Source organism: Zophobas morio, unplaced genomic scaffold (genome assembly GCF_036711695.1).
Source record: "Zophobas morio isolate AGI-343-1 ecotype UQ-CSIRO unplaced genomic scaffold, CSIRO_AGI_Zmor_V1 ptg000008l, whole genome shotgun sequence".
NCBI classification, from domain to species: Eukaryota; Metazoa; Arthropoda; class Insecta; order Coleoptera; family Tenebrionidae; genus Zophobas; species Zophobas morio.
Genome location: NW_026972113.1, coordinates 10,539,193 through 10,564,289, shown reverse-complemented (window position 1 = coordinate 10,564,289; position 25,097 = coordinate 10,539,193). Strand labels below are relative to the sequence as shown.

Sequence of the window (25,097 nt, the reverse complement as noted above, 5' to 3'; positions counted from 1 at the left end):
ACATTTCATCTTTGGGATTTTTCGATTTTTTAATTTTAGATTTCCCCATTTTTCAATTTCTCAATTTTGGGTCCTTTCGGCTGCTCTGTTTTTCAATTTTTCCATTTCTCGATATTTTCATGTTGCGGTTTTTCCATTTCTTGGTTTTTTGACTTTTCGGTTTTTCGATTTTACAGTTTTTCCATATTTCGATTTTTCAATTTTTCGATTTCCTAAAATAAATATTGGAGAATACAGTTTGGGTATTTTCAATTTTTCGGTTTCTTAAATTTTACATTTTTCGATTTTTCAATATTTCGAGTTTACGATTTTTTGATTTTTCGATTTCAAAAATTTTTCAACATTTCATCTTTGGGAGTTTTCGATTTTTTAATTTTAGATCTTTCGATTTTTCTATTGTTCAATTTCCCGATTTTTCAATGTTTCGATTTTTCGATGTTCCAATTTTTCGATTTCCGGTTTTTCGATTTTTCAATTTCTCGACTTCTTTTTTTGATGTTTTCGTTTTCTCGACTGTTAAATTTTTTAATACATATTTCAGTTTTTCGATTTTTCGAATTTTCAAGTCTTCGATTTCGCAATATTGAAATTTGTTATTTTTTTTTTAATTTAGATTTTTCAAGTTTTTGGTATATTTTTCTATTTATGGATTTTCCGATTTATCGAGACTTTGGTTTTTTGACTTTCCATGTTTCGATTTCTCAATTTTTCAATTTTTCGGTTGTTCAATTTCCAGATTTTTCAGTTGTCCAATTTTTTTTGTTTTGAGCTACATATTTCAGTTTCTCTGATTTTTGGATGTTTCAGCTTTTCTATTTCTCGGTTTTTTGACTTTTCGGTTTTTCGATTTTCCAATTTTTACATATTTCAGTTTTTGGAATTTTCGTTTTCTTGTATATCTCGCTATTTGGATTTAAAACATTTTTCGACTTTTGGATTTTTCAAGTTTTCGATTTTGTCAATTTTTCAGCGTTTCAATTCTGAGATTTTTTCAGTTTTTTAAATTTTGACTTTTTTCGGATTTTGATTTTTCTGTAAACAAAAATACCAAATAGAACTGATTTTTCCAAGAAACGAGTTTTGTTGGGTTGCACTTCAGTGTCGAGGGAAGTTCAATTTTTCGATTTCCCGAAATAAATATTCTAGAATACAGTTTGGGTATTTTCAATTTTTCGGTTTCTTCAATTTTACATTTTTCGAGTTTCCGATTTTTTGATTTTTCGATTTCCTGAGGTTACATTTTTTAATACATATCTACACATTTCAATTTTTCGAATTTTCGTTTTCCTGTACATCTCGATTCCTAAAATTTTTCAACATTTCATCTTTGGAATTTTTTCAATTTTTTAATTTTAGATCTTTCAATTTTTCGATTGATCAATTTCCTGATTTTTCAATGTTTCTATTTCTCGATATTTTCATGTTTCGATTTGTCGATGTTTAAATTTTTCGATTTTTCAAATTTTCAATTTCTCGACTTTTCGTTTTTTTGATGTTTCATTTTCCCGAGTGTTAACATTTTTTAATACATATTTCAGTTTTTCGAATTTTCAAGTCTTCGATTTTTCTATTTTGAGATTTTTTCATTTTTTTTAATTGCAGATTTATCGAAATTTTGATTTTTCGACTTTCCATGTTTCGTTTTCTCGTTGTTACAGTTTTATTTCTCGGTTTTTCGACTTTCCGGTTTTTCAGTTTTTCGTGTTTACGATTTTTTGATTTTTCGATTTTTCAAATTTTCAATTTCTCAACTTTTCGTTTTTTGATGTTTCATTTTCCCGAGTGTTACATTTTTTAATACATATTTCAGTTTTTCGAATTTTCAAGTCTTCGATTTTTCTATTTTGAGATTTTTTCATTTTTGTTAATAGTAGATTTATCGAAATTTTGATTTTTCGACTTTCCATGTTTCGTTTTCTCGTTGTTATAGTTTTATTTCTCGGTTTTTCGACTTTCCAGTTTTTCCATTTTTCGTGTTTACGATTTTTTGATTTTTCAGTTTTTCGATTTTTCGAATTTTCAAGTCTTGGGTTTTTCTATTTTGGGATTTTTTGATTTTTCTAATTGTAGATTTTTCAATTTTTCGGTTTATTTTTCTATTTATCGATTTCCCGATTTATCGAGATTTTGATTTTTCGACTTTCCATGTTTCGATTTCTCGTTGTTTCAATTTTTATTTCTCGGTTTTAAGACTTTTCGGTTTTTCAATTTTTCGGCTTATTTTTCTATTTATCGATTTTTGGACGGTTCAATTTTTCGATTCATCGGTTTTCCAATATTTTGATTTTGGGTTAATTCAGTTTCTGTTTTTCGAATTTCCAATTTTTCCCTATTTCGATTTTTTAATTTCTCGACTTTTCGTTTTTTTGATTTTTCAATTTTTCGAGTTCGATTTTCCGAGTGTTAGTTTTTTTAATTCATACATATTTCAGTTTTTCGAATTTCGATTTCTTGATTTTTCAATTTTTCAATATTTTGAGGTTTCGTTTTCTCGATCTTCGACTTCTCCGTTTTAGATTTTTCAATTGTTCGATTTATCGAGATTTCAATTTCCCGATTTTTCAGTTTTCCATGTTTTTTTTTTGTTTTGGACTATTTCAATTTCTCTGTCTCTCGATTTTTCGATTTCTCGATGTTTCAGTTTTTCTATTCTCTCGGTTTTTCGATTTTCCAATTTTTACATATTTCGATTTTTCAATTTTTCGTTTTCCCAAAATAAATATTCCAGAATACAGTTTGGGTATTTTCAATTTTTCGGTTTCTTCAATTTTACATTTTTCGAGTTCACGATTTTTTGATTTTTCGATTTCCTGAGGTTAATTTTTTTAATACATACATATCTACATATTTCAATTTTTCGAATTTTCGTTTTCCTGTACATATCGATTTCTAAAATTATGGGATTTTTTCAATTTTTTAATTTTAGATCTTTCAATTTTTCGATTGATCAATTTCCTGATTTTTCAATTTTTCTATTTCTCGATATTTTCTTGTTTCGATTTGTCGATGTTTAAATTTTTCGATTTTTCAATTTTGAGATTTTTTTCATTTTTTTTAATTTTTGATTTTTCAAAATTTCAATTTCTCGACTTTTCTTTTTGTTGATGTTTCATTTTCCCGAGTGTTACATTTTTTAATACATATTCAGTTTTTCGAATTTTCAAGTCTTCGATTTTTCTATTTTGAGATTTTTTCATTTTTTTTAATTGTAGATTTATCGAAATTTTGATTTTTCGACTTTCCATGTTTCGTTTTCCCGTTGTTACAGTTTTATTTCTCGGTTTTTCGACTTTCCGGCTTTTCAATTTTTCGTGTTTTTAGAATTTTTTGATTTTTCGATTTTTCAAATTTTCAATTTCTCAACTTTTCGTTTTTTTGATGTTTCGTTTTCCCGAGTGTTACATTTTTTAATACATATTTCAGTTTTTCGATTTTTCGAATTTTCAAGTCTTGGGTTTTTCTATTTTGAGATTTTTTGATTTTTCTATTTGTAGTTTTTTCAATTTTTCGGTTGTATTTTTCTATTTATCGATTTCTCGTTGTTTCAATTCTTATTTCTCGATTTTAAGACTTTTCGGTTTTTCAATTTTGCGACTTATTTTTCTATTTATCGATTTTTCGACGGTTCAATTTTCCGATTCCTCGGTTTTCCAATATTTTGATTTTGGGCTAATTCAGTTTCTGTTTTTCGAATTTCCAATTTTTCCATATTTCGATTTTTTAATTTCTCGACTTCTCGTTTTTTTGATTTTTCAATTTGTCGAGTTCGATTTTCCGATTTTTCAATATTTTGAGGTTTCATTTTCTCGATCTTCGACTTCTCCGTTTTAGATTTTTCAATTATTCGGTTTATCGAGATTTCAATGTTTCGATTTTTCGATTGTTCAATTTCCCGATTGTTCAGTTTTCCTTATATTTTTTTTTTCTTGTTTTGGACTATTTCAATTTCTCTGTCTCTCGATTTTTCGATTTCTCGATGTTTCAGTTTTTCTATTCTCTCGGTTTTTCGACTTTTCGGTTTTTCGATTTTCCAAACTAAAATAAATATTGGAGCTTACAGTTTGGGTATTTTCAATTTTTCGGTTTCTTAAATTTTACATTTTTCGATTTTTCAATATTTCGAGTTTACGATTTTTTCATTTTTCGATTTCAAACATTTTTCAACATTTCATCTTGGGGATTTTTCGATTTTTTAATTTTAGATTTTTCGGTTTTTCGATTTTTCAATTTCTCGACTTCGTTTTTTGATGTTTCGTTTTCCCGACTGTTAAATTATTTAATACATATTTCAGATTTTCGATTTTTCGAATTTTCAAGTCTTCGATTTTTCAATTTTGAGATTTCTTAATTTTTTTAATTTTAATTTTTCAATTTTTCGGTTTGTTTTTCATTCGTGGATTTCCGATTTATCGAGATTTTGGTTTTTTGACTTTCCATGTTTCGATTCCTCAATTTTTCAATTTTTCGGTTGTTCAATTTCCAGATTTTTCAGTTGTCCAATTTTTTTCTTTTGAGCTATGTATTTCAATTTCTCTGTTTTTCGATTTTTCGATTTCTCGATCTTTTCATGTTTCGATTTTTGAAAGTTTCAGTTTTTCTATTTCTTGGTTTTTTGACTTTTCGGTTTTTCGATTTTCCAATTTTTACATATTTCAGTTTTTGGAATTTTCGTTTTCTTATACATCTCGGTATTTGGATTTAAAACATTTTTCGACTTTTGGATTTTTCAGTTTTTTAAATTTTGGCCTTTTTCGGATTATGATTTTTCTGTAAACAAAAATACCAAAAAGAACTATTTTTTCCAAGAAGCGAGTTTTGTTGGGTTGCACTTCATGGACGAGGGAAGTTCTCTCGAAATAACCTTCGACCAATTTCCATACACCATACAATATTAACTACACTGAACAGAATGCGCGAGCTACCACGGGTGCGCCAACAAGCATTCGCATAAAATTTCCATATCGCATATTTTTCGTTGGCGCAACCGAAGCGCTCGTCCTCCCGTCGTCGACATTTATGCCGCAGCTTTTAAAAATCCGTCCGTGAGCAGCCCCCCACCACGGCCGCCTGCACGAAAACAACCCAAAACCACGTTAGCTCGAAGATGGACGCTCTCCGTGTCCTCGGAAGGTCGAGCGGCCTCTTATTAAACATGCTAATTATACATGTATGGAGTGAGGGCATCACATCAGGAAAACATCCGCCGAGGCCGTCGACGGACGGACACTCAACTCGACTCAAATCAACAATATAATCGCATTCCTTCGCTGTTGTCGCGGCGCGCGATGGCGAACAATTTTTAACCCCCTCGAGATTCGTCGCACCTCGGCCCGACGCCTCGGCGCGAAATTTCCGTCGAAAACGCGATTTTTCTCGACACCGCGAGCCGGTTTACTTCAATTAGAATGCGGATCTACCTCTCACATTACCATGGATCCGATTGGGTTAGTTGAACCGCAATGGTTGGGTTATGAGCTTATTTACCTTTTTATTGAAAATTATTCGAATGCCGAACGGCGATCTGCATAACTGGATGCCGCGATTATCTCATCGGAACGCGTTGAAAGTCGGCTTCGGGGAGACGTCCTTGTGGAAAATGAGGATATCGAGATTGGAACGAACGCTCGAACCACTAGCTCGAGTACGAGAGTCACAATTGCGAAAAATCGAAAAAAACACATATAATTCGCCGCCATTTTGTTTTTTGTTTCGGCGCCGTTTCTTTTTCTTTTTTGACCGGAACGACCCTCAGCCCGGCCCTGCATCCATCCCATTACCGCATATCCATGAGCTATTTTTTACCTGTACGTTCTCTCCGACTGAGGCAATCTCCAATAACCTCGACTTTGCTGCACATAATTGTCGTAACTTTTGCAATGGAATGCGTCGGGTTTAGTTTTTTTTTCGCCCCGATGTTGGTAATGTGTTTCCAATCGATAGGTGAGCTAATTTATCGTGAAAAAACCGTTTCAACTGCACGCTCATTTAAAACTGGATTGTCATAATTATTATTATCCGAAGATTGTAATTAATTTGAACGGTGTGAGTCAAGCTTTTTCCTAAAACATACAAGGTGTGTCTTAATGCACGGGTGGTCCGAGGCAGTTCGAGGAAGTGCTCGAGAGGCCTTGTTGTGTTATTTGAAAATCTGCGGTGAAGGTTTCACGAGTGACACATCCAACTCGAAAATGTTGGGGATTAGAGTTGGCCACAACGATATGCATTTTATGGCTTACCTTGACCCACTACGTTTTTGGAAAAAATCCAAGAGGCGGATTTCAGAGACGAGTGTGCCTATTCCAGTGGAACACCTGTTTAAAGTAACACGTGTAATTTCCGGCGAATTAGTTTCACTTTGTACGTCGAGTACGGGCAATGCGGCGTCAATGTCAACACGTTCGTAGTCAATTGTGTGGAGAGATTTTAACGACATTCTAACATTCTAGGTTTATTATTTTAAACACGTAACTTAATCAGATAATTCAATTATAATTTGTTTCTTTGAAGCAGCGCAATGTCATTGTTGTAACGCTCGTGATTTTGGTTTTTTCTTTAATCTACGGAGTGTTCTAACACCCGAAACTGTAAAAATAGGTTTGCAACCGATTAGTGAGTGAGTGATTAATTTTTTGAGACATCCTGTATAATCAAATTAAAAAATCTGGATGTATTGGCATACTATAATTTTCACATTAAATTTCAAAGATTGCCAGACCACTTTTTTATTCGAGCATTCGGCGTTTTACCTATTTTAGGCAGTATTTATCTAGCAAAATTTTGAGATGACGTCATCCAGAGTGTCGATTTTGTAGTTTGTAAAATTTTTATTTCTTGCCCCAAAAAGTAGACTTCTACGATAAAAAGTAAAGGTGAATTAATAAATCACAAGTATAGAAATTTTTTTGAATCACCTATATCTGTTGACTCATAAATAGACGACTGGAAAAACAAATACAAGATTATAATAGCACATGATCGAAAAAAAGTCGTCCAGGAGCCTGTGAAATTTATTTTTGAAATTATGATGTTGGCATTACAGCTATTTGACATTTTATTTGACGTTTATTTTATCATAATTGTCAAAGTAAACAAAGAATGCGTCGCTGTTGCCAACATAATTGTTTTAACATTAAATTTCAAAGGTTGCTAGACGACTTTTTTTATTCGATTACATATTTCAGACAGTATTTATTTAACAAAATTTTGAGATGAAGCCATTGAGTTTTTTTTGTCGTAACCTTAAAAATTATGCAAAATTTCAGAACAGTCGATTTAGTTTGAAACTTAAATTGCAAAATTTGGTGGAAAATTTTGATTTTTTTTCCAAAAATTGGCACTTCTAGGATAAAAAGTAAAGCCAAATTGATAAACGACAAGTATAGAAATTTTAGTGAGACACCTGTATCAGTTGATTAATAAAATAGACGATTGGGTAAACATAAATACAAGATTATAATAGCATTGATCGATAGAAAAGTCGTCCAGTAGCCTGTGAAATTTATTTTTGACATTATGATGTTGGCATTGCAGCTATTTGACATTTTATTTGACGCTTATTTAATCATAATTGTCAAAGTAAACAAAGAACGTGTCGCTGTTGCCAACATAATAGTTTTAACATTAAATTTCAAAGGTTGGTAGACGACTTTTTTTATTCGATCACATATTTCAGACAGTATTTGTTTAACAAAATTTTGAGATGACGCCATTGAGTTTTTTTTTTTTGTTGTAACCTTAAAAATTATGCAAAATTTCAGAACAGTCGATTTAAATTGCAAAATGTTGATGGAAAGTTTTGATTTTTTTCCAAAAATTGGCACTTCAAGGGTAAAAAATAAAGGCAAATTAATAAACCACAAGTACCGAGATGTTTTTGAATCACATATCTGTTGATTCATAAATAGACGATTGGAAAAACATAAATACAAGATTATAGTAGCATATGATCGAAACAAAAGTCGTCCAGGAGCCTGTGAAATGTATTTTTGAAATTATGATGTTGGCATTGCAGCTATTTGACATTTTATTTGACGCTTATTTAATCATAATTGTCAAAGTAAACAAAGAACGCGTCGCTGTTGCCAACATAATATGTAGTTTTAACATTAAATTTCAAAGGTTGGTAGACGACTTTTTTTATTCGATCACATATTTCAGACAGTATTTGTTTAACAAAATTTTGAGATGACGCCATTGAGTTTTTTTTTTGTCGTAACCTTAAAAATTATGCAAAATTTCAGAACAGTCGATTTAAATTGTAAAATGTCGGTGGAAATTTTTGATTTTTTTCCAAAAATTGGCACTTCAAGGGTAAAAAATAAAGGCAAATTAATAAACCTCAAGTATAGAAAATTTTTAGAGACACCTGTATCAGTGGATTAATTAAATAGACGATTGGGTAAACATAAATACAAGATTATAATAGCATTGATCGAAACAAAAAGTAGTCCAGTAGCCTGTGAAATTTATTTTTGACATTATGATGTTGGCATCGCAGCTTTGTGACATTTTATTTGACACTTATTTAACCATAATTGTCAAAGTAACCAAAGAACGCGTCGCTGTTGCCAACATAATTGTTTTAACGTTAAATTTCAAAGGTTGCTAGACGACTTTTTTTATTCGATCACATATTTCAGACAGTATTTATTTAACAAAATTTTGAGGTGACGCCAATGAGTTTTTTTGTCGTAACCTTAAAAATTATGCAAAATTTCAGAGCAGTCGATTTAAATTGCAAAATGTTGATGGAAAGTTTTGATTTGTTTCCAAAAATTGGCACTTCAAGGGTAAAAAATAAAGGCAAATTAATAAACCACAATTACCGAGATTTTTTTTAATCACCTATATCTGTTGATTCATAAATAGACGATTGGAAAAACATAAATACAAGATTATAGTAGCATATGATCGAAACAAAAGTCGTCCAGGAGCCTGTGAAATTTATTTTTGAAATTATGATGTTGGCATTGCAGCTATTTGACATTTTATTTGACGCTTATTTAATCATAATTGTCAAAGTAAACAAAGAACGCCTCGCTGTTGCCAACATAATAGTTTTATCATTAAATTTCAAAGGTTGGTAGAGGACTTTTTTTATTCGATCACATATTTCAGACAGTATTTGTTTAACAAAATTTTGAGATGACGCCATTGAGTTTTTTTTTGTCGTAACCTTAAAAATTATGCAAAATTTCAGAACAGTCGGTTTAAATTGCAAAATGTTGGCGGAAAGTTTTGATTTTTTTCCAAAAATTGGCACTTCAAGGGTAAAAAATAAAGGCAAATTAATAAACCACAAGTACCGAGATTTTTTTTGAATCACCTATATCTGTTGATTCATAAATAGACGATTGGAAAAACATAAATACAAGATTATTGTAGCATATGATCGAAACAAAAGTCGTCCAGGAGCCTGTGAAATTTATTTTTGGCATTATGATGTTAACATTGCAGCTATTTGACATTTTATTTGACGTTTATTTAACCATAATTGTCAAAGTAAACAAAGAACGCGTCGCTCTTGCCAACATAATTGTTTTAACATTAAATTTCAAAGGTTGCTAGACGATTTTTTTTTATTTGATCACATATTTCAGACAGTATTTATTTAACAAAATTTTGAGTTTTTTTTTTTTGGTGGAAAATTTTGATATTTTTTTCCAAAGATTGGCACTTCTAGGATAACAAATAAAGGCAAATTAATAAACCACAAGTATAGAAATTTTTTTTGAGACATCCTGGATAAGCAAATTAAGAAGTAAAGATGTATTTGTAAACCATGAGTGTGGACTTATAAACTACGATCGAAACAAAGTCCTCTAGTAGGCCATGAAATTTATTTTTAAAATAATGATGTTGGCGTTGCATCTATTTGACACTTTATTTGACAGTTATTTGGCCACGACTGTCAATATGAACAAATAACACGTCGGTGTTGCCAACATAAAAAGTACTATGTACTATATTAAGAAAAAATAAAGCCAAAGATTAAACCCATCATGATCTAAATAGTAATAAAGTTTTCATTCGTTGACAGACCTAGGGGCGGAGCCTAATTGTAAAATCCATCTTCCCTTACAAAAATTTACCATTTTAAACGTATTTTAAGTTTCCAAGAATAAAAAAATCATCACAATTGAGATGGGGTGGGTGGACGGGGTTTATATATTTTTTTTGTCTTAATATACTTAGTATTCTTTGAACAACCCGATACTCAAAAACATGTTTTTAATTTCTTGTAAAGAAATAAGTATTTTGCAGTTAAGCTCCGCCCCTTTGATTCACAGCGAATAAAAAAAATCATCACAATAGAGATGGGGCGGGTGGGCGGGCTTAAATTTGCTTGTTTGTTTTAATGTGTGTAGACTTCTTTTCAGAACCTGGAACTTAAAACATGTTTAAAATGGAAAATTTGTATAAGGAAATATCGATTTTGCAATTAGACTCCGCCCCATAATTGCAAAATCCATATTTCCTTGCAAAAATGTACCATTTTAACCATGTTTTAAGTTTCTTGTTGTGAAAAGATGGCTATGTATATTAAGAAAAAAAAGACAAAATATAAGCCCCGCCCACCCGCCCTATCTCAATTGTGATGATTTTTTTTTATTCTTCGTAAGTCGAGAGGCAGAGCTTACTTGTAAAATACTTATTGTTCTACGAGAAATTACCATGTGAAATGTGTATGTGTTATACAAAGAAAACTAAAATGTATCGAGTAAAAAAAAAACACCAAAAAAGAAGCTCCACCCATTCGTGATGAACTTTTCATTCGTTGTAAGACCGAGGGCCGGAGCTTAATTGCAAAATTGATACTTTCCTACAAAAATTTACCAATTTAGACATGTTTTATTTTTCTTGTTCTCGAAATAAATCTACACATATTAAGAAGTAAAGGTAAAAGATATCCCCGCCCATCCGCCCTTTCTCGATTGTGATGATTTTTTTTTATTCGTCGTGAGCCAAAGAGGTGGAGCTTCACTGCAAAATCCTTATTTCTCTACGGGAAATTAAAAACATGTTTTTGAGTATCGTGTTGTTCAAAGAATGCTATCTATATTAAGAAAAAAATAAAGTCAAAAATTAAGCCCCACCCATACCTGCTCTGATCTAAACAGTAATGGAAGTTTCCATTCGTTGGCAGTCCCAGGGGCGGAGCCTAATTGCATAATCCATATTTCATTAGAAAAATTTTAAACGTGTTTTAAGTTTCTAAGAAGAAAAAAATCGTCACAATTGAGATGGGTTGGGGGGGAAGGCGGGGTTTACATTTTGTGTTTTTTTTTCTTAATATACTTAGTATTCTTTGAACAACCCGATACTTAAAACATGTTTTGATTATCTTGTAAAGACATAAGTATTTTGCAGTTAAGCTCCGCCCCCTTGGTTCTCGGCGAATAAAAAAAAATCATCACAATAGCGATAGGGTGGGTGGGCAGGCTTACATTTTGTCTTTTTGTTTTAAAATGTTTAGACTTCTTTTCACGAAGTGGACAATTTGTATAAGGAAATATCGCTTTGCAATTAGGATCCGCCCGATAATTGCAAAATCCATATTGAAATTTACATATTTCAGACAGTGATTTTTAACATTTTAAGATGACGTCATTGAGTTTTTTTTACCGTAACCTAAAAAATTTTGCAAAATTTCAGAATAGTGGATTTTATAGTTTAAAAGTTAAATTGCAAAATTTCCAAAAATTTGCTCGTCTAAAATAAAAATTAAAGATAAATTAATAAACCAAAAGCATAGAAATTTGTTGGAACATCTTATATAAGCAAATCAAGAAGTACAGATGTATTTGTATGCCATGAGCGATCGTTAAAAATTGGAATATCTGAAAATTGAGGAATTGAAAAACTCAAAAATTGAGAAATCTGGAAGACGAGAGATTGAACGTGGAAAAGTCGAAAAATCGGGAAGTTGAAAAACTGAAAAACCAAAAGCTTTAAAAATCGAAGAATTTAAAAATCAAAAAATCAAAATCCAAAATGTCGAAAGATTAGAAGATCGAGCGATCGAAATACCAAGAAATTGAAAAATCTAAAATTTTAAAAACCGAAAAATCAAAATATGGAAAAATTGACAAATTGAAAGATGTAACAACAGAAATCGGGAAAAACTGAAAAATCAAAAAAACAAGAAATCAAGAAATTGAAAATTCTTCAAATTGAGAAATGGAAAAAATAAATAATCGAAACATCGAGAAATCAAAACCTTAAAAAATCGAGAAAACGCAAAATCGAGAAGTCGAAAAATCGAAAAACTCAGAAATTGAACCGAAAAATTAATAATTGAAAAATTCAAAAATTTTAATTCAAAAAATTGGATAAATCTAACATGAGAAAGTCGAAAAATCGAGAAATCGAAAACTTGATTAATCGAAAAATCGGAAACTTTGAAAAATTGGAAGACTGAAAAATTAAAGAACCGAAAAATAAAAAAATAAAAAGCTTTAAAAATCCAAGAACTTGAAAACCAAAAAATCGAAATCCAAGAAGTCGAAAAATCAGAAGATCGAGCAATCGAAACACCAAAAAATCGAAAAATCTAAAATTCTAAAAATCAAGCAAAGGTTTAGTTGTGATCACATTGCAACCATTTATCTGTCGGACTACTGTTAAATATGTAGGAGTAATTTGTATGTTAATTATTTTTTCAAAAATCACATTTTGGACTTGTGTTTTTAAAATTGAGAGTGGACTTGGAATCGTGAAGAATAAAGAGCACAGAAAAAATCAATATTAAGTTATACGTTTCAGAGCCTGTAACGACCGGGTCAAAAAAAACAAACAAATTCCAGATAAAGTCGAAAAGTCGAAAATCTAAAATTTAGAAAATATCGGGACAATTCCAAAAAGTCAAAAAATCGAGAAATCGGATATTCGAAAAATAGAGAAATTCAAAACTGGGAAAATAAAAAAAATAAGGAATCGAAGAAACGAAAAGTAAAAAATCAATCATTTCAAGAATCGATCGACTAATTCAAAAATTGAAATTTTAAGAATCCATCGATTAATCCAAAAATCAGAAAATTCATATATGTATCGCAAAATCCAAAAATCGAAAATTCGAGAAATAGAAAGCGAAACGTCGAAAAATCCAAAAATCGATAAATCAAGGATTCCAAGTTAGAAAATCCATAACTCAAGAAATCGAAAATTTGAAGAACTCGACAATAATGAAGTTGGAAAATCCAAAAATTGAAAAATTGAAGTCTAAAAATCTAGAAATGAAAAACTGCAAAAATCAAGAACTCGAAAAAGACGAAAAACACAAAACAAAAAATTGATAATCAAAGAAATCAAGAAATTGAAAAATCTTCAAACTGAGTTTTCGAAAAATTGAAAAATTTGCTCGTCTAAAATAAAAATTAAAGATAAATTAATAAACCGAAAGCATAGAAATTTGTCTAGTAGTAGGCCATGAAATTTATTTTTAAAATAATGATGTCGGAGTTGCAGCTATTTGACTCCTTATTTGACATTTTTGTGACTGTAACTGTCAAAGTGAAAAGGACGCGTCGGTGTTGCCAACATATGTTTTAACATAGAATTTCAAAGGTTGCTAGACGACTTTTTTGTTCAATTGGATTGAAGTTTACGTATTTCGGACAATATTTATTTAATACAATTTTGAGATCATGTCATCGTAAGCTTAGAAATTTGACTATTTATTAAACTTTAAAAATTGTTGGAACGTCGTTGGATTTAGCTCGATCTCGTCCGGCGACCTGCAACGAAAGCGACATTCCTCAGAGAAATTTCGCGTCGTCTTTTTTGCCAAAATCTCGCGACTCGAGATTCCGCTTTAATAACCGCCATCCTGCATGCTCATTAATAAATCAATCTGCAAGAAGCTGCAAGTCAAACTCTCCTATTCATTCCGATTCTGATTGATGAAGTCCGCAAACCCGTAATTATCGAAAAAATCCATCGGCCGGAGTTTGTCATGAACCGTCGAGGATTTTTTGCGGCTCGGAGGCAGGCCCGAGGCGAAGCCGAGTTTTTCTCGCTTAGCTGATACGGACTCGGTGTCTTGACCCTACGGCGGCTCCACCCAGATCTCGGTGCATTCCAATATGCACGTAGAAATGCCTACCGAACAACTGCACTTACCCACTTGCACATAAATTAATAAAACCTTATAAGGTGTTGCCGGCTTGTACAGTTTCCATTTATTAAATGAATGCGAGTTGCGTAAGATCGAGGAAAGGGTGGTGGTGGGTTAGAACGCGTCAAGTCATCGATTTTTTTACCATTCGCGGCAATTATGACGTTCTTGGAAGCCCCCACCTACCACTATTTGAACTAACCGCAACAAAAAACAACCCATAACATGTTATGAGACTTTTGTTCAATACTCGCCACATATTGAGTTAAGTCAAGCGCTGAAAGCTTTGTGCTTTTTTGTGCGACTTTTTTCGACCAAAGTTTATTGACAGGATTCAGTGTGGTATTATAATACATATTTAGTAGTTACTAATCGAATCTTGAAGATATGGCGATAAAAAACCGAAACTCGATCACCTTGTGTGCGAATTTATCGAATCACGAAGCGGAATTTTTATCGAACCGCAATGTGTAATTTTATTTAAAGGCGAGGAGGTTTAAATGTGGTAAAATAATGCGTGGAAACGTCGAGGATTAAAATTCGGGCGAATTTAATGACGGGTAATTACAGGACGCTGCGCGCTCAAATATTTCGGGTAGGTCGCTGACGAAAAACGAAAATAACGCGGGACCGGGTCGAAGCGGCCGCCCTGCGATACACCCAACGCTGAATATTTCAAATTCGTGTTTCTACACCTTTTGCAGTGAGTCAGATGCACCGGTTTCGCTTTCTCACGTGCGAAATAGTTACAAAACCGAAGCGATTCGAAGCATCCACTAATCGGGTTCGGAATTTGGAAGGGTATCCTGCAATAAATCATTCGCCGGCTTGTGAAACACAAAGGTTACAAAATACGAGTCCATTCACATCCAAAACTGGTGCATTCACGTAAGCACAGGTCGGTGCAGTGTCTTTTGCAATTATAACGGTCCGAGTAATTGAGTAATTATTAAGCACGCTCGGAAAAACGCACGAGAATCTTAACAGATATTTATTAATTTGCATTTGCTGGATGGGATATAAATATTCAAGATTTTAGAGGCTGGAGATCTTCCGTTAGCCGTCCGTTATGTTCTGCGTCAATGTGGACCAGGTGTGCGAGGCTCCAGAGCTATTTTTTCTGGTAATTAACCGAGATGCGAGATACCGGAGAGGATCGACTCGGTGAAAAATCCGACGTGGAAAATTGCGCGTCGGAGTCGGGTTATTCATTGTTGACACGAGATTACTAAGCAGATCGTTGACAGGACACGAAGTTTCCCATTACGCGAGACCGACCCATAAATAATAGATTGTGAAACTAATTGTATGGTAAATTGAATTGTGAATCATAAATTATTCTTGCCGAGACCATCTATAATCGGACTTTCTTTTCTCTTGGTTGGTCATTTCGATTTTTTAATCGAGAACTCAACTTTGACAAGTTCGAGTAGAGAAATTGTGGCGCAGACGTCACGATTGTGGCGCCAAATTCAAAATTTCCGTACGACGATTATTTATTATTTGATTAAAAATCCATTCCTGAAAATTTATAAAAGCACGTATCAAAGGCGTTTTGTCGGTTTAAGTTTCTTGGTGTCGAAATAAGTACGCATATTAAGAAAAAAAAAGGCCAAATATAAGCCCCGCCCACCCACCTTATCTCAATTCTGATGATTTTTTTCATCCATCGTAAGCCGAAGGGCGGAGCTTAACTGAAAAATCTTTATTTTCTTACAAGAATTTACCGTTTTGAACGTGTTTCAAGTTTCTACGATTAAAAGAAATCATCGCTAGTGAGATGGGGTGGGTGGGCGGGGTTTATATTTTACCTTTTTTTCTTAATGGACATAGTCTTGTTTGAACAACACGATACTCAAAAACATATTTTTATGTTATCAGTAGATGCATTTTTATGGTGTGATATTTTTGTGCAACTTTTTCTTTTCGTTAGTTCTAGAATATGAGAAAGTAGGTCTTCTATTTCCGGTGTCTGTCTGTTGGCGATTTTTTTGGTACATAATCACCTAGCAAAATTCATTTGTCCTGTCAAAATTTTGCTAGGGAAATTCGACCGATTTGTTTTTTTTTTTGTCATGTTGGCAATATATTTAAAATTTTATGATAGCATACTTGATTATCAAACTGACATTTGTGACACCAAATCAGGTGCCAGTAATTCCTTAAAAAGAGACACTAGAGAGTCCCCCACTATCTTTAAAATTATTAAAAAAAGTCACTTCGGGATTATATATTTAAAAAATAAAAAAGACACTAGGGGCCTCCAATATCGTTGAGAATTATTGAAAAAATGACACTAGAAACCCATATATTCTGTTGAATTGTTACAAATTCTTAAAAATGACACTAAGAGCCTCCGAGATTATCGAAAATCATTGAAGAAATGACACTTAGGGTCTCCGAGAGCCTTGATGATCATTGAAAAAAATGACACCAACTAGAGACACAGAATTCTTTTGAATTCTTATAAATTCTTAAAAAATGACACTAGGGATCCAGAAATTCTTTAGAATCCTTACAAATTTTTGAAAAAGTGATACTAAGAGCCTCCGAGATCGTCGAGGATCATTGAAATAGTGACAGTTCGGACATAGAAATTCTTTAGAATTCCTACAAATTCTTTAAAAAGACACTAGGGATCCAGAAATCCTTTGAGTTCTTACAAATTCTTAAAAAATTACACTAGGGACCCAGAGATCCTTTTGAATTGTTATAAATTATTTAAACAATGACGCTAAAAGCCTTCGAGATCATCGAGAATCATTGATAAATGACACTAGGGACCCAGAAATTCCTTTGAATTAACACTCTCTCTAGCGTCTCCCAAATTCCTAGAGAATCATTGAAAAAATGACACTAGGAGCCTCCGAGATCAACAAAAATCATGACACTAGGACATAGATATTCATTCTTTAGAATTCATATAACTTTTTAAAAAATGACACTAGGGTCAAAGAGATTTTTTAAGAATTCCTCCAAATTCTTTAAAAAAGTGACACTAGTGAACCAGAGATTCCGTTTAATTCTTACAAATTCTTAAAAAAGACTATGGACCCAGAGATCCTTTTGAATTCTTACAAATTCTTTAAAAAATGACACTAAGAGCCTCCGAGATCATGGAAAATAATTGAAAAAATGACACTAGGGACCCAGATATTCCTTTTAATTCTTACAAATTTTTAAAGAAGACACTTGGGACCCAGAAATTCTTTTGAATTAACACTAAGACTCTCCGAGATCCTATAGAATCATTGAAAAAATGACACTAGGAGCCTCCGAGATCAACAAAAATCATTGAAAAATGACGCTAGGACACAGATATTCTTTAGAATTCTTACAAATTCTAAAAAAATGACAAGGATCCGGAGATCCTTTTGAATTCTTACAAATTCTTTAAAAAAATGACACTATGGACTTCCGAAAATCTATAGGATTCCTAGAAATTCTTAAAAAATGACACTAGGGGCAAAGAGATTTTTCTAAATTCCTACACATTCTTAAAAAATGACAGTAGGGACCCAGAGTTCCTTTTGAATTCTTATAAATTCTTTAAAAAATGACATTAGGGACCCAGAAATACTCTTGAATTCCTACAAATTAAAAAAAAACACAAATGGTCTCCGAAATCCTACAGAATCATTGAAAAAATGACACTAGGAGCCTCCGAGATTAATGAAAATCATTGAAAAAATGACACTAGAGGTCCAGAGATCCTTTTAAATTTTTAAAAATTCTTTAAAAAAAGACCCGAGGTCCTAGAGAATCATTGAAAAAAATGACACTAGGAATCCAAAGATTTTATTTATTTCTTACAAATTCTTCAAAAATGACACTAGGAGCCTCCGAGATCAACAAAAATCATTGAAAAATGACGCTAAGACACAGATATTCTTTAGAATTCTTACAAATTCTAAAAAAATGACACAAGGGATCCAGAGATCCTTTTGAATTCTTACAAATTCTTTAAAAAAATGACACTAGGGACTTCCGAAAATCTTTAGGATTCCTACAAATTCATAAAAAATGACAGTAGGGACCCAGAGATCCTTTTGAATTCTTATAAATTCTTTTAAAAATGACATTAGTGACCTGGAAATTCTCTTGGAATTTCTACAAATTCAAAAAAAACACAAAGGGTCTCCGAAATCCTAGAGAATCATTGAAAAAATGACACTAGAGCCTCCGAGATTAATGAAAATCATTGAAAAAATGACACTAGGAACCCAGAGATTCTTTTGAATTCTTACAAATTCTTAAAAAATGACACTTGGAACCCAGAAATTCTTTAGAATTTCTACAATTTCTTAAAAAATTACACTAGGGGCTCAGAGATTGTTTTGAGTTCTTACAAATTCTTTATTAGACACTAAGGTTTCCCAAGACCCTAGAGAATCATTCAAAAAATGACACCAGGGACCTAGAAATTCTTTTAAATCCTTATAAATTCTTTAAAAAAAGACACCAAGGATTCAGGATCCTTCAGAATTATTAAAAAAATGAGACTAAGGACCCCGACATTCTTTTGAATTCTTATAAATTCTTTAAAAAAGACAGAGGTCTCCGAAATTCTCTTGAATTCTTAAAATTTCCTTGCAAAAATGTACCATTTTAACCATATGCCTAGTTTCTTGTTGTAAAAAGATAGCCATGTATATTAAGGAAAAAAAAAAGGCACAATATCAGCCCCGCCCACCCACCCTATCTCAATTCTGATGATTTTTTTCCTCCATCTTAAGCCGAGGGGTGGAGCTTAACTGAAGAATCTTTGTTTTCTTACAAGAATTTACCGTTTTGAACGTGTTTCAAATTTCTACGATTTAAAGAAATCATTGCAAGTGAGATGGGGTGGGTGGGCGGGGTTTATATTTTACCTTTTTTTTCTTAATGTACATAGTCTTTGAGCAACACGATACTCAAAAACATATTTTTAATTTCTTGTAAAGTATTCAACTATTTTGCAGTTAAGCTTCGCCCCGCCCCCTTGGTTCACGGCGAAAAAAAAAAATCATTACACACAAGAATGTACAAGAAGATATTGAAAGAGGAAGAAAAAAAAAACTATTGTGGTGTAATCAGTATATCTGGCAACCCTGCTGACGTTTTGCATGGTCATTTCTTGTAAAGAAATAGAGGTTTTGCAATTAAGCTCCGCCCCTTTGGCTTACGACGAATAAAAAAAATTCATCAGGATTGAGATATGGGTGGGTGGGTGGGGCTTATATTTTACCTTGTTTTTTTTTTAATGTTGTGTCATCTTCTCGCAACAAGAAATATAGATTTTACAATATTAACCTCCGCCCCTCGATCTGACAACAAATGGAAAATTCATCATAATTGTGATGGGCGGGGCTTAATTTTTGGTTTGTCTTTACACATCTTCATGTTTTTTATTTTTTTGTAGAGAAATAAGGTTTTGCAATTAAGCTCCGCCCCTTTGGCTCACGACGAATCAAAAAATCATCACAACTGAGATAGGGCGAGTGGGCGGGGCTTATATTTTGCCTTTTTTTCTAAAATATATAGCCATTTTTTCATAACATGAAACTTAAACTAGTTTAAAATGGAAAATATGTGTAGGTAAATATCAGTTTTATTTCCTTGCAAAAATGTACCATTTTAACTATGTCCTAAGTTTCTTGTCGTGAAAAGATGGCTATGTATATTTAAAAAAAATGGAAAATATAAGCCCCGCCCACCCGCCCTATCTCTATTCTGATGATTTTTTTTATTCGTTTTGAGCCAAATGGGCGGAGCTTAATTGCAAAATCCTTATTTCTCTACAAGAAATAAAAAACATGTTTTGAATATCGTGTTGTTCAAAGAATACTATGTGTATTAAGAAATAAAACAAGCCAAAAATTAAGCCCCACCCATATCCATCCCATGTTCAATTGTGTGTTGAATTTTGCATTCGTTGTCAGACCGAGAGGCGAAGCCTAATTGCAAAATCCAAATTTTCTGACAAAAATTTACCATTTTAAACGGGTTTCAAGTTTCTAAGAATAAAAAAAATCATCACAATTGGAATGGAATGGGTGGGCGGTATTTTATGTTTTTCCTTTTTTTTAATATGCATAGTATTCCTTGAATAAGACGATACTCAAATACTTGTTTTTATTTTAAAGAAATAAACATTTTGCAGTTAAGCTCTGCCCCCTTCGTTCACGACGAATAAAAAAAATCATCACAATAGAGATAGGGCGGGTGGGCGGGTTTACATTTTGTATGATGAATTTTCTATTTGTTGTCAGATCGAGGGGTGGAGCTTAATTTTGTAAAATCTATATTTCTTGTTGCGAGAACATGACAAAGCATATAAAAAAAACAAGGTAAAATATAAGCCCCACCCACCCACCTATATCTCAATCGTGATGAATTTTTTTATTCGTCGTAAGCCAAAGGGGCGGAGCTTAATTGCAAAACCTCTATTTCTTTACAAGAAATGACCATGTGAGACGTCACCATGGTTGCCAGATATACCGATTACACCACAATAGTTTTTTTCTTCCCCTTTCAATATCTTCATGTTCTTTTCAGAAGATCGGAATTCCCTATTTTTTCTCAAAATAGTCTATTTTCAACAATTTGATATCTCAAAAATATGGAGTTCGTAATTGAGCTCTGCCCCTCCGTCTCACGACCAATAAAAAAATTGATCACAAGAGAAGGCGGGTGGGTGGGGCCTCTTTTTCTTAACATATACAGTTTTCTAGCAAATCGATGCTTAAATCATGTTTCACAAATTCTTGTATAATTTCTTGTGATATGAACATTGTAAATAGGCTCCGCCCCCCGTTTCACGACGAATAAAAAAATAATCGCATTTGAGATGGGGCGGGCGGGCGGGGCTTGTGTTTGGCCTTTTTTTTTTTTCTTTTTAATGTACCTAGTTTTTTTCACAACAAAATACTTCAAACATATTTAAAATGGTAAACTTTTGTACACAAATGTGGAATCTGCAATTAAGCTCCGCCCCTCGATCTGACAACAAATGAAAAATTCACCACAATTGAGATCGGGGCGGGCGGGTGGGGCTTTGGCTTCTTGTGCATATATATAGTTTTCTTTCAATATATCCGTATCCATCCCAACCTCAAGTGTGATCAATTTTTCATTCGTTGTCAGACCGAGGGGCGGAGCCTAATTGCAAAATCGATACTTTCCTACAGAATTTTACCATTTTAAACATGCTCCTTTACCTTTTCCAAATTCAAAATTTCCGTACGACGATTTCATTTATAACTTTCCAAATCCTCTAAGATTATTTGGTTGTTGTAAAATTACTGTACGTAAGAATAATCTGTTCTTACCCTACTCTCGCCAGCACAAAGCCTGCCCTCGCGCTTTCGTAAATCGACCCAATCACTCAACGGCGGCGCCACAAGACACCGATGCGTGGGTCGACGCAGTCCAGACGACATTCTCATAACCTCCAATTAGTTTCGCTTACACGTAGCGAAACCGTTCGCCCTTGTCAGCACGGCAAAAAAATCATCGCGCAAAACGTAATAATAATAATGGGAACGCTTGTGCAACGTCGGCGTCTGCGGTCGTACGTTGCGATTGAAATTTTTCGGATTTTGGGACGGCCTTTGCAAAAAACGAGACAAAAAACCGACCGTGACATAATCCATGGCGACCACTTTTGTGGATTTCGATTAATGAGGTCGGCGTTTCGCTGACCGCGCCGACGATCGAGATAGGTCAAGATGCATCCCGTGCGGACACGGGATGAGGTCATGGTGGAAATAGTCGAGTCTGACTTGCAAAGCCGCAGATGTGTAAGCAAGCCTTTAGGCGGTGATGTGTGTGACGTCATGTCGTGATAAAATTTGGCCCGCCCACCCACCCCACCGTGAGTCGGATGACGGCCCCCGGCCGTTGTTCGTACGGTCGTGTGTTGAGGTAGTTCGAAAAGCGCCAGTCGGTGTTTTAAATAGAACGGAAATATCTTATGATTGAGTCACAATGTCGCTTTTTCTTGTCTTGTGTTATAAAGTAGCGTTGAATGGATAATCTATTTTTATTGTTGCGGATTGTGATAAATATTTCACTTTTGTGGGATTAAGTCGTAATGGAAGGCGAATGCGGTAATGGCAGGTGATAAATTAGCTGCAATTACGTAAACAGTTTAAATTGTTGAACATTTGTGTCTATTGTGGAACGATTAATTCGATAAATCACTCTCTTGGCTCGTAATTGTCGCAATTTGTCGTGCGGAGCGGTTGGGTTTTGCTTTAGATTAAGAGATATATTTTTTAAAGCTGGTCTAGAACCCCCATTATATCTTACGTGGTTTTTGTGTTGTAGTTGATGCCGCCTGAGGAGACCATGCCACAGACCTTCGGGAGCGTCGGGGTGAGCTGATCTAGGCCGTCATGGCCGCAGACATGAGGTCTCCCAACGTATCCGTCACCCCCATCAACATGGAGCCCCCGTACCCGTCGACGCCGCTGACCAACTGCGACCTCCCGACGGGGGAGCCGCAGCGCACCAGGAGCGCGCCGCACCCCGGCCTCCTCAACGGCGACGTCCTCGACAGCTCCGACGCCGAGGTGGCGCAGATCGACTTCCAGTGCGCCGTCAACATGAGACACAAGAAGAAGAGGGACGGCGCCGACGTCCCCAGGCCGATGTCGTGGGAGGGCGAGCTCAGCGACCACGAGAGGGACATGTGCGTGGACGACGACGGCGGCTCGCAGGTGCGTTCGCTCACACTCGCCCCCAGGTCCTTAAATTTCCGTTGCAGGTCCCGGAGAACCTCTCCCTCTCCCAGCCGAAGCTCAACACCATCGTGAGCCTCGACTCGAAGGAGAGCCCCCTGATGCGGCTGAAGCAACCCCCGATGGGCAACTACTCGATCCACAGCACGCCCAGCAACTCGCCCCTGCTCGGCCAGAGGCACCCGGTGACCGGCGTCCCGATGATGGGGCACAAAGACATGATGCACAAGGCCTTGAACGTGCCGCCGACGCCGAGCCCGGACTCGGCCATCCACTCCGCATACAGTGTGTTCAGTTCGCCGAACCAGAGCCCCCTGACGCAAAGACATATCACGCTAACGCCGAACCTGAGCCGGAACAATAGTGATGCGTCCCATTCGAGCTGTTGTAGTTATTCGAGTGTTTCGGTTTCGGTCTCGCCGACGCAGCAGTTCTCGCCCACGCACAGTCCTATTCAGGTCAGTGGTCGATTTTCACCATTTTTACCCCGGACGCAAGATGCGCTATGTCATGAACGCGATATACGCCGGACGCGGGATGCGCCGCATCGTGAACGCGAACTGTATATACATTTTTTTAAAAATTTGTAAGTCGGTCAAAGTTTGGAATGCCGCTTGCTTTCTTCGATTAATTTATTGTTCTGCCCACGCGGCGAAGGATAATGTAATATCGAGGTGCGATTTTACATTGCAGAAACGTTGACATTATGAATACGATATTCACTTGAGAGTGGCTAATTAGTGCCTACGTTGAAATGGCGTTGAATTATTTATTATAAGTTGCGTGTGTTTGTAATCAAGTCGGCCTGGGTGGTGGGTTAAAAATTGTGATTGTTTGAGAGACGTGGAGAAAATTTCCAGGGACGTGACTTGCGGTTATTAACACTATTATAAATAAAAGGTCGACGTATTGAAAAAGTGGCTCGAATTTTGATCGACAGACAATGGGTCGGTTTTTTTGTAATGGAGATAAATATGCGATAAAAGGGAAATTCGATGATAAGTTGAGTGAAATTTTCGACGTTTTAAAAAATTCGTGACGTTGGAGATTGACTCGAAATTTTGTTGTTTAATTTTCTTGGTTTTTGAATGCCGACTGTTTGGTGAATTCAGTTTTTTATTTTTCGAATTTTGGAGAAGTATTTTTCGAAAATTGGAAGAATATCAGAAGCCACGGACATTTTTGGCAGTGTTTTCATAAATTTTGAATTATTGGTGAAAGAATTTTTATTATTTTCGATTTTTGGAAAATTAAAACAATTTTATTTAATGTTTCTGCAATTGTTCTTGAAAAATTTTGTACTTTTCGTGACAGCCGAGTTTGGCTTGAACCATAAACAAAAAAGAAATTTAAAACAATTTAATCAACTTTTATTCATTTATTAAAAAAAACTTAGCAATTGTGACAAATTTTCAAAAATTTAAAAGTGATAAAAAAATTTACAGATTAATTAAATTTTGTATTTTGTTATTATTGAGTGTTTGGTGAATTCAATTTTTTTATTTTTCAATTTTTGAAAATTTTGCTTTCTGGAAAAGTATTTCTCAAATCTGTTATCAAAATTAACGTTGTAATATTTTTTGAACACTTTTTACAATTTTCGAAAATTTGAAGGATAACAGGAGCTCTTTTAAATAAATTTTGTATTATTAGTGAATGAAATTTTGATATTATCGATTTTTAACAAATTAAAATATTTTTATTTTGTTTCTGCTGTTGTTTTTGGGAAATTTTGTACTTTTCGTAACACCGAGTTCGGCTTGAACAAAAAACAAAACAAGAATTTAAAACAATTTAATTGACCTGTTTTTCAGTTCATTTCAAAAAATTAAAAATTTTGACGAATTTTCAAAAATTGAAGAATGGTAAAAAATTTTGCTGATTACTATTTAAATTTTGTATTTTTTAATTAGTGAGTGATTGGTGAATTCAAAATATTTTTCAAACATGTCAAAATTAACGTTGTAATTTGGCAGATCTACAGTTTTTGAAAACTTGAATGATAGATAACAGGAGCTCCTAAGGACATCTTTGGTACTTTTTAAATAAATTTTGAATTATCAGTAAACGAAATTTTGATTATTTACGATTTTCTAAAAATTAAAATAATTATGTTTCGGTTGTCTTATTGTTTTAGGGAAATTTTATTTTCGGAACGACCGAGTTTGACTTGAACAAAAAACCAAAAAGGGATTTTAAAACAATTTCATTGACCTGTTTTTCAGTTGTTTAAAAAAGTGGAAAATCTTGACGAATTT

The 25,097-nt window shown here is 33.9% G+C and overlaps 1 protein-coding gene across 2 annotated transcripts in view; it reads left to right on the top strand.

The window, feature by feature from the left end:
* Hr39 (Hormone receptor-like in 39) overlaps nt 1-25,097 on the top strand; it is a 63,755-nt gene that overhangs the window by 18,135 nt on the left and 20,523 nt on the right. For both annotated transcript variants that reach the window (XM_064050785.1, XM_064050787.1), the window contains exons 2-3: nt 22,427-22,818; nt 22,866-23,297. In XM_064050785.1, the coding sequence (XP_063906855.1) occupies nt 22,495-22,818; nt 22,866-23,297 (756 nt within the window). In that variant the 5' untranslated portion in view covers nt 22,427-22,494. The remainder of the gene's footprint in view (nt 1-22,426; nt 22,819-22,865; nt 23,298-25,097) is intronic.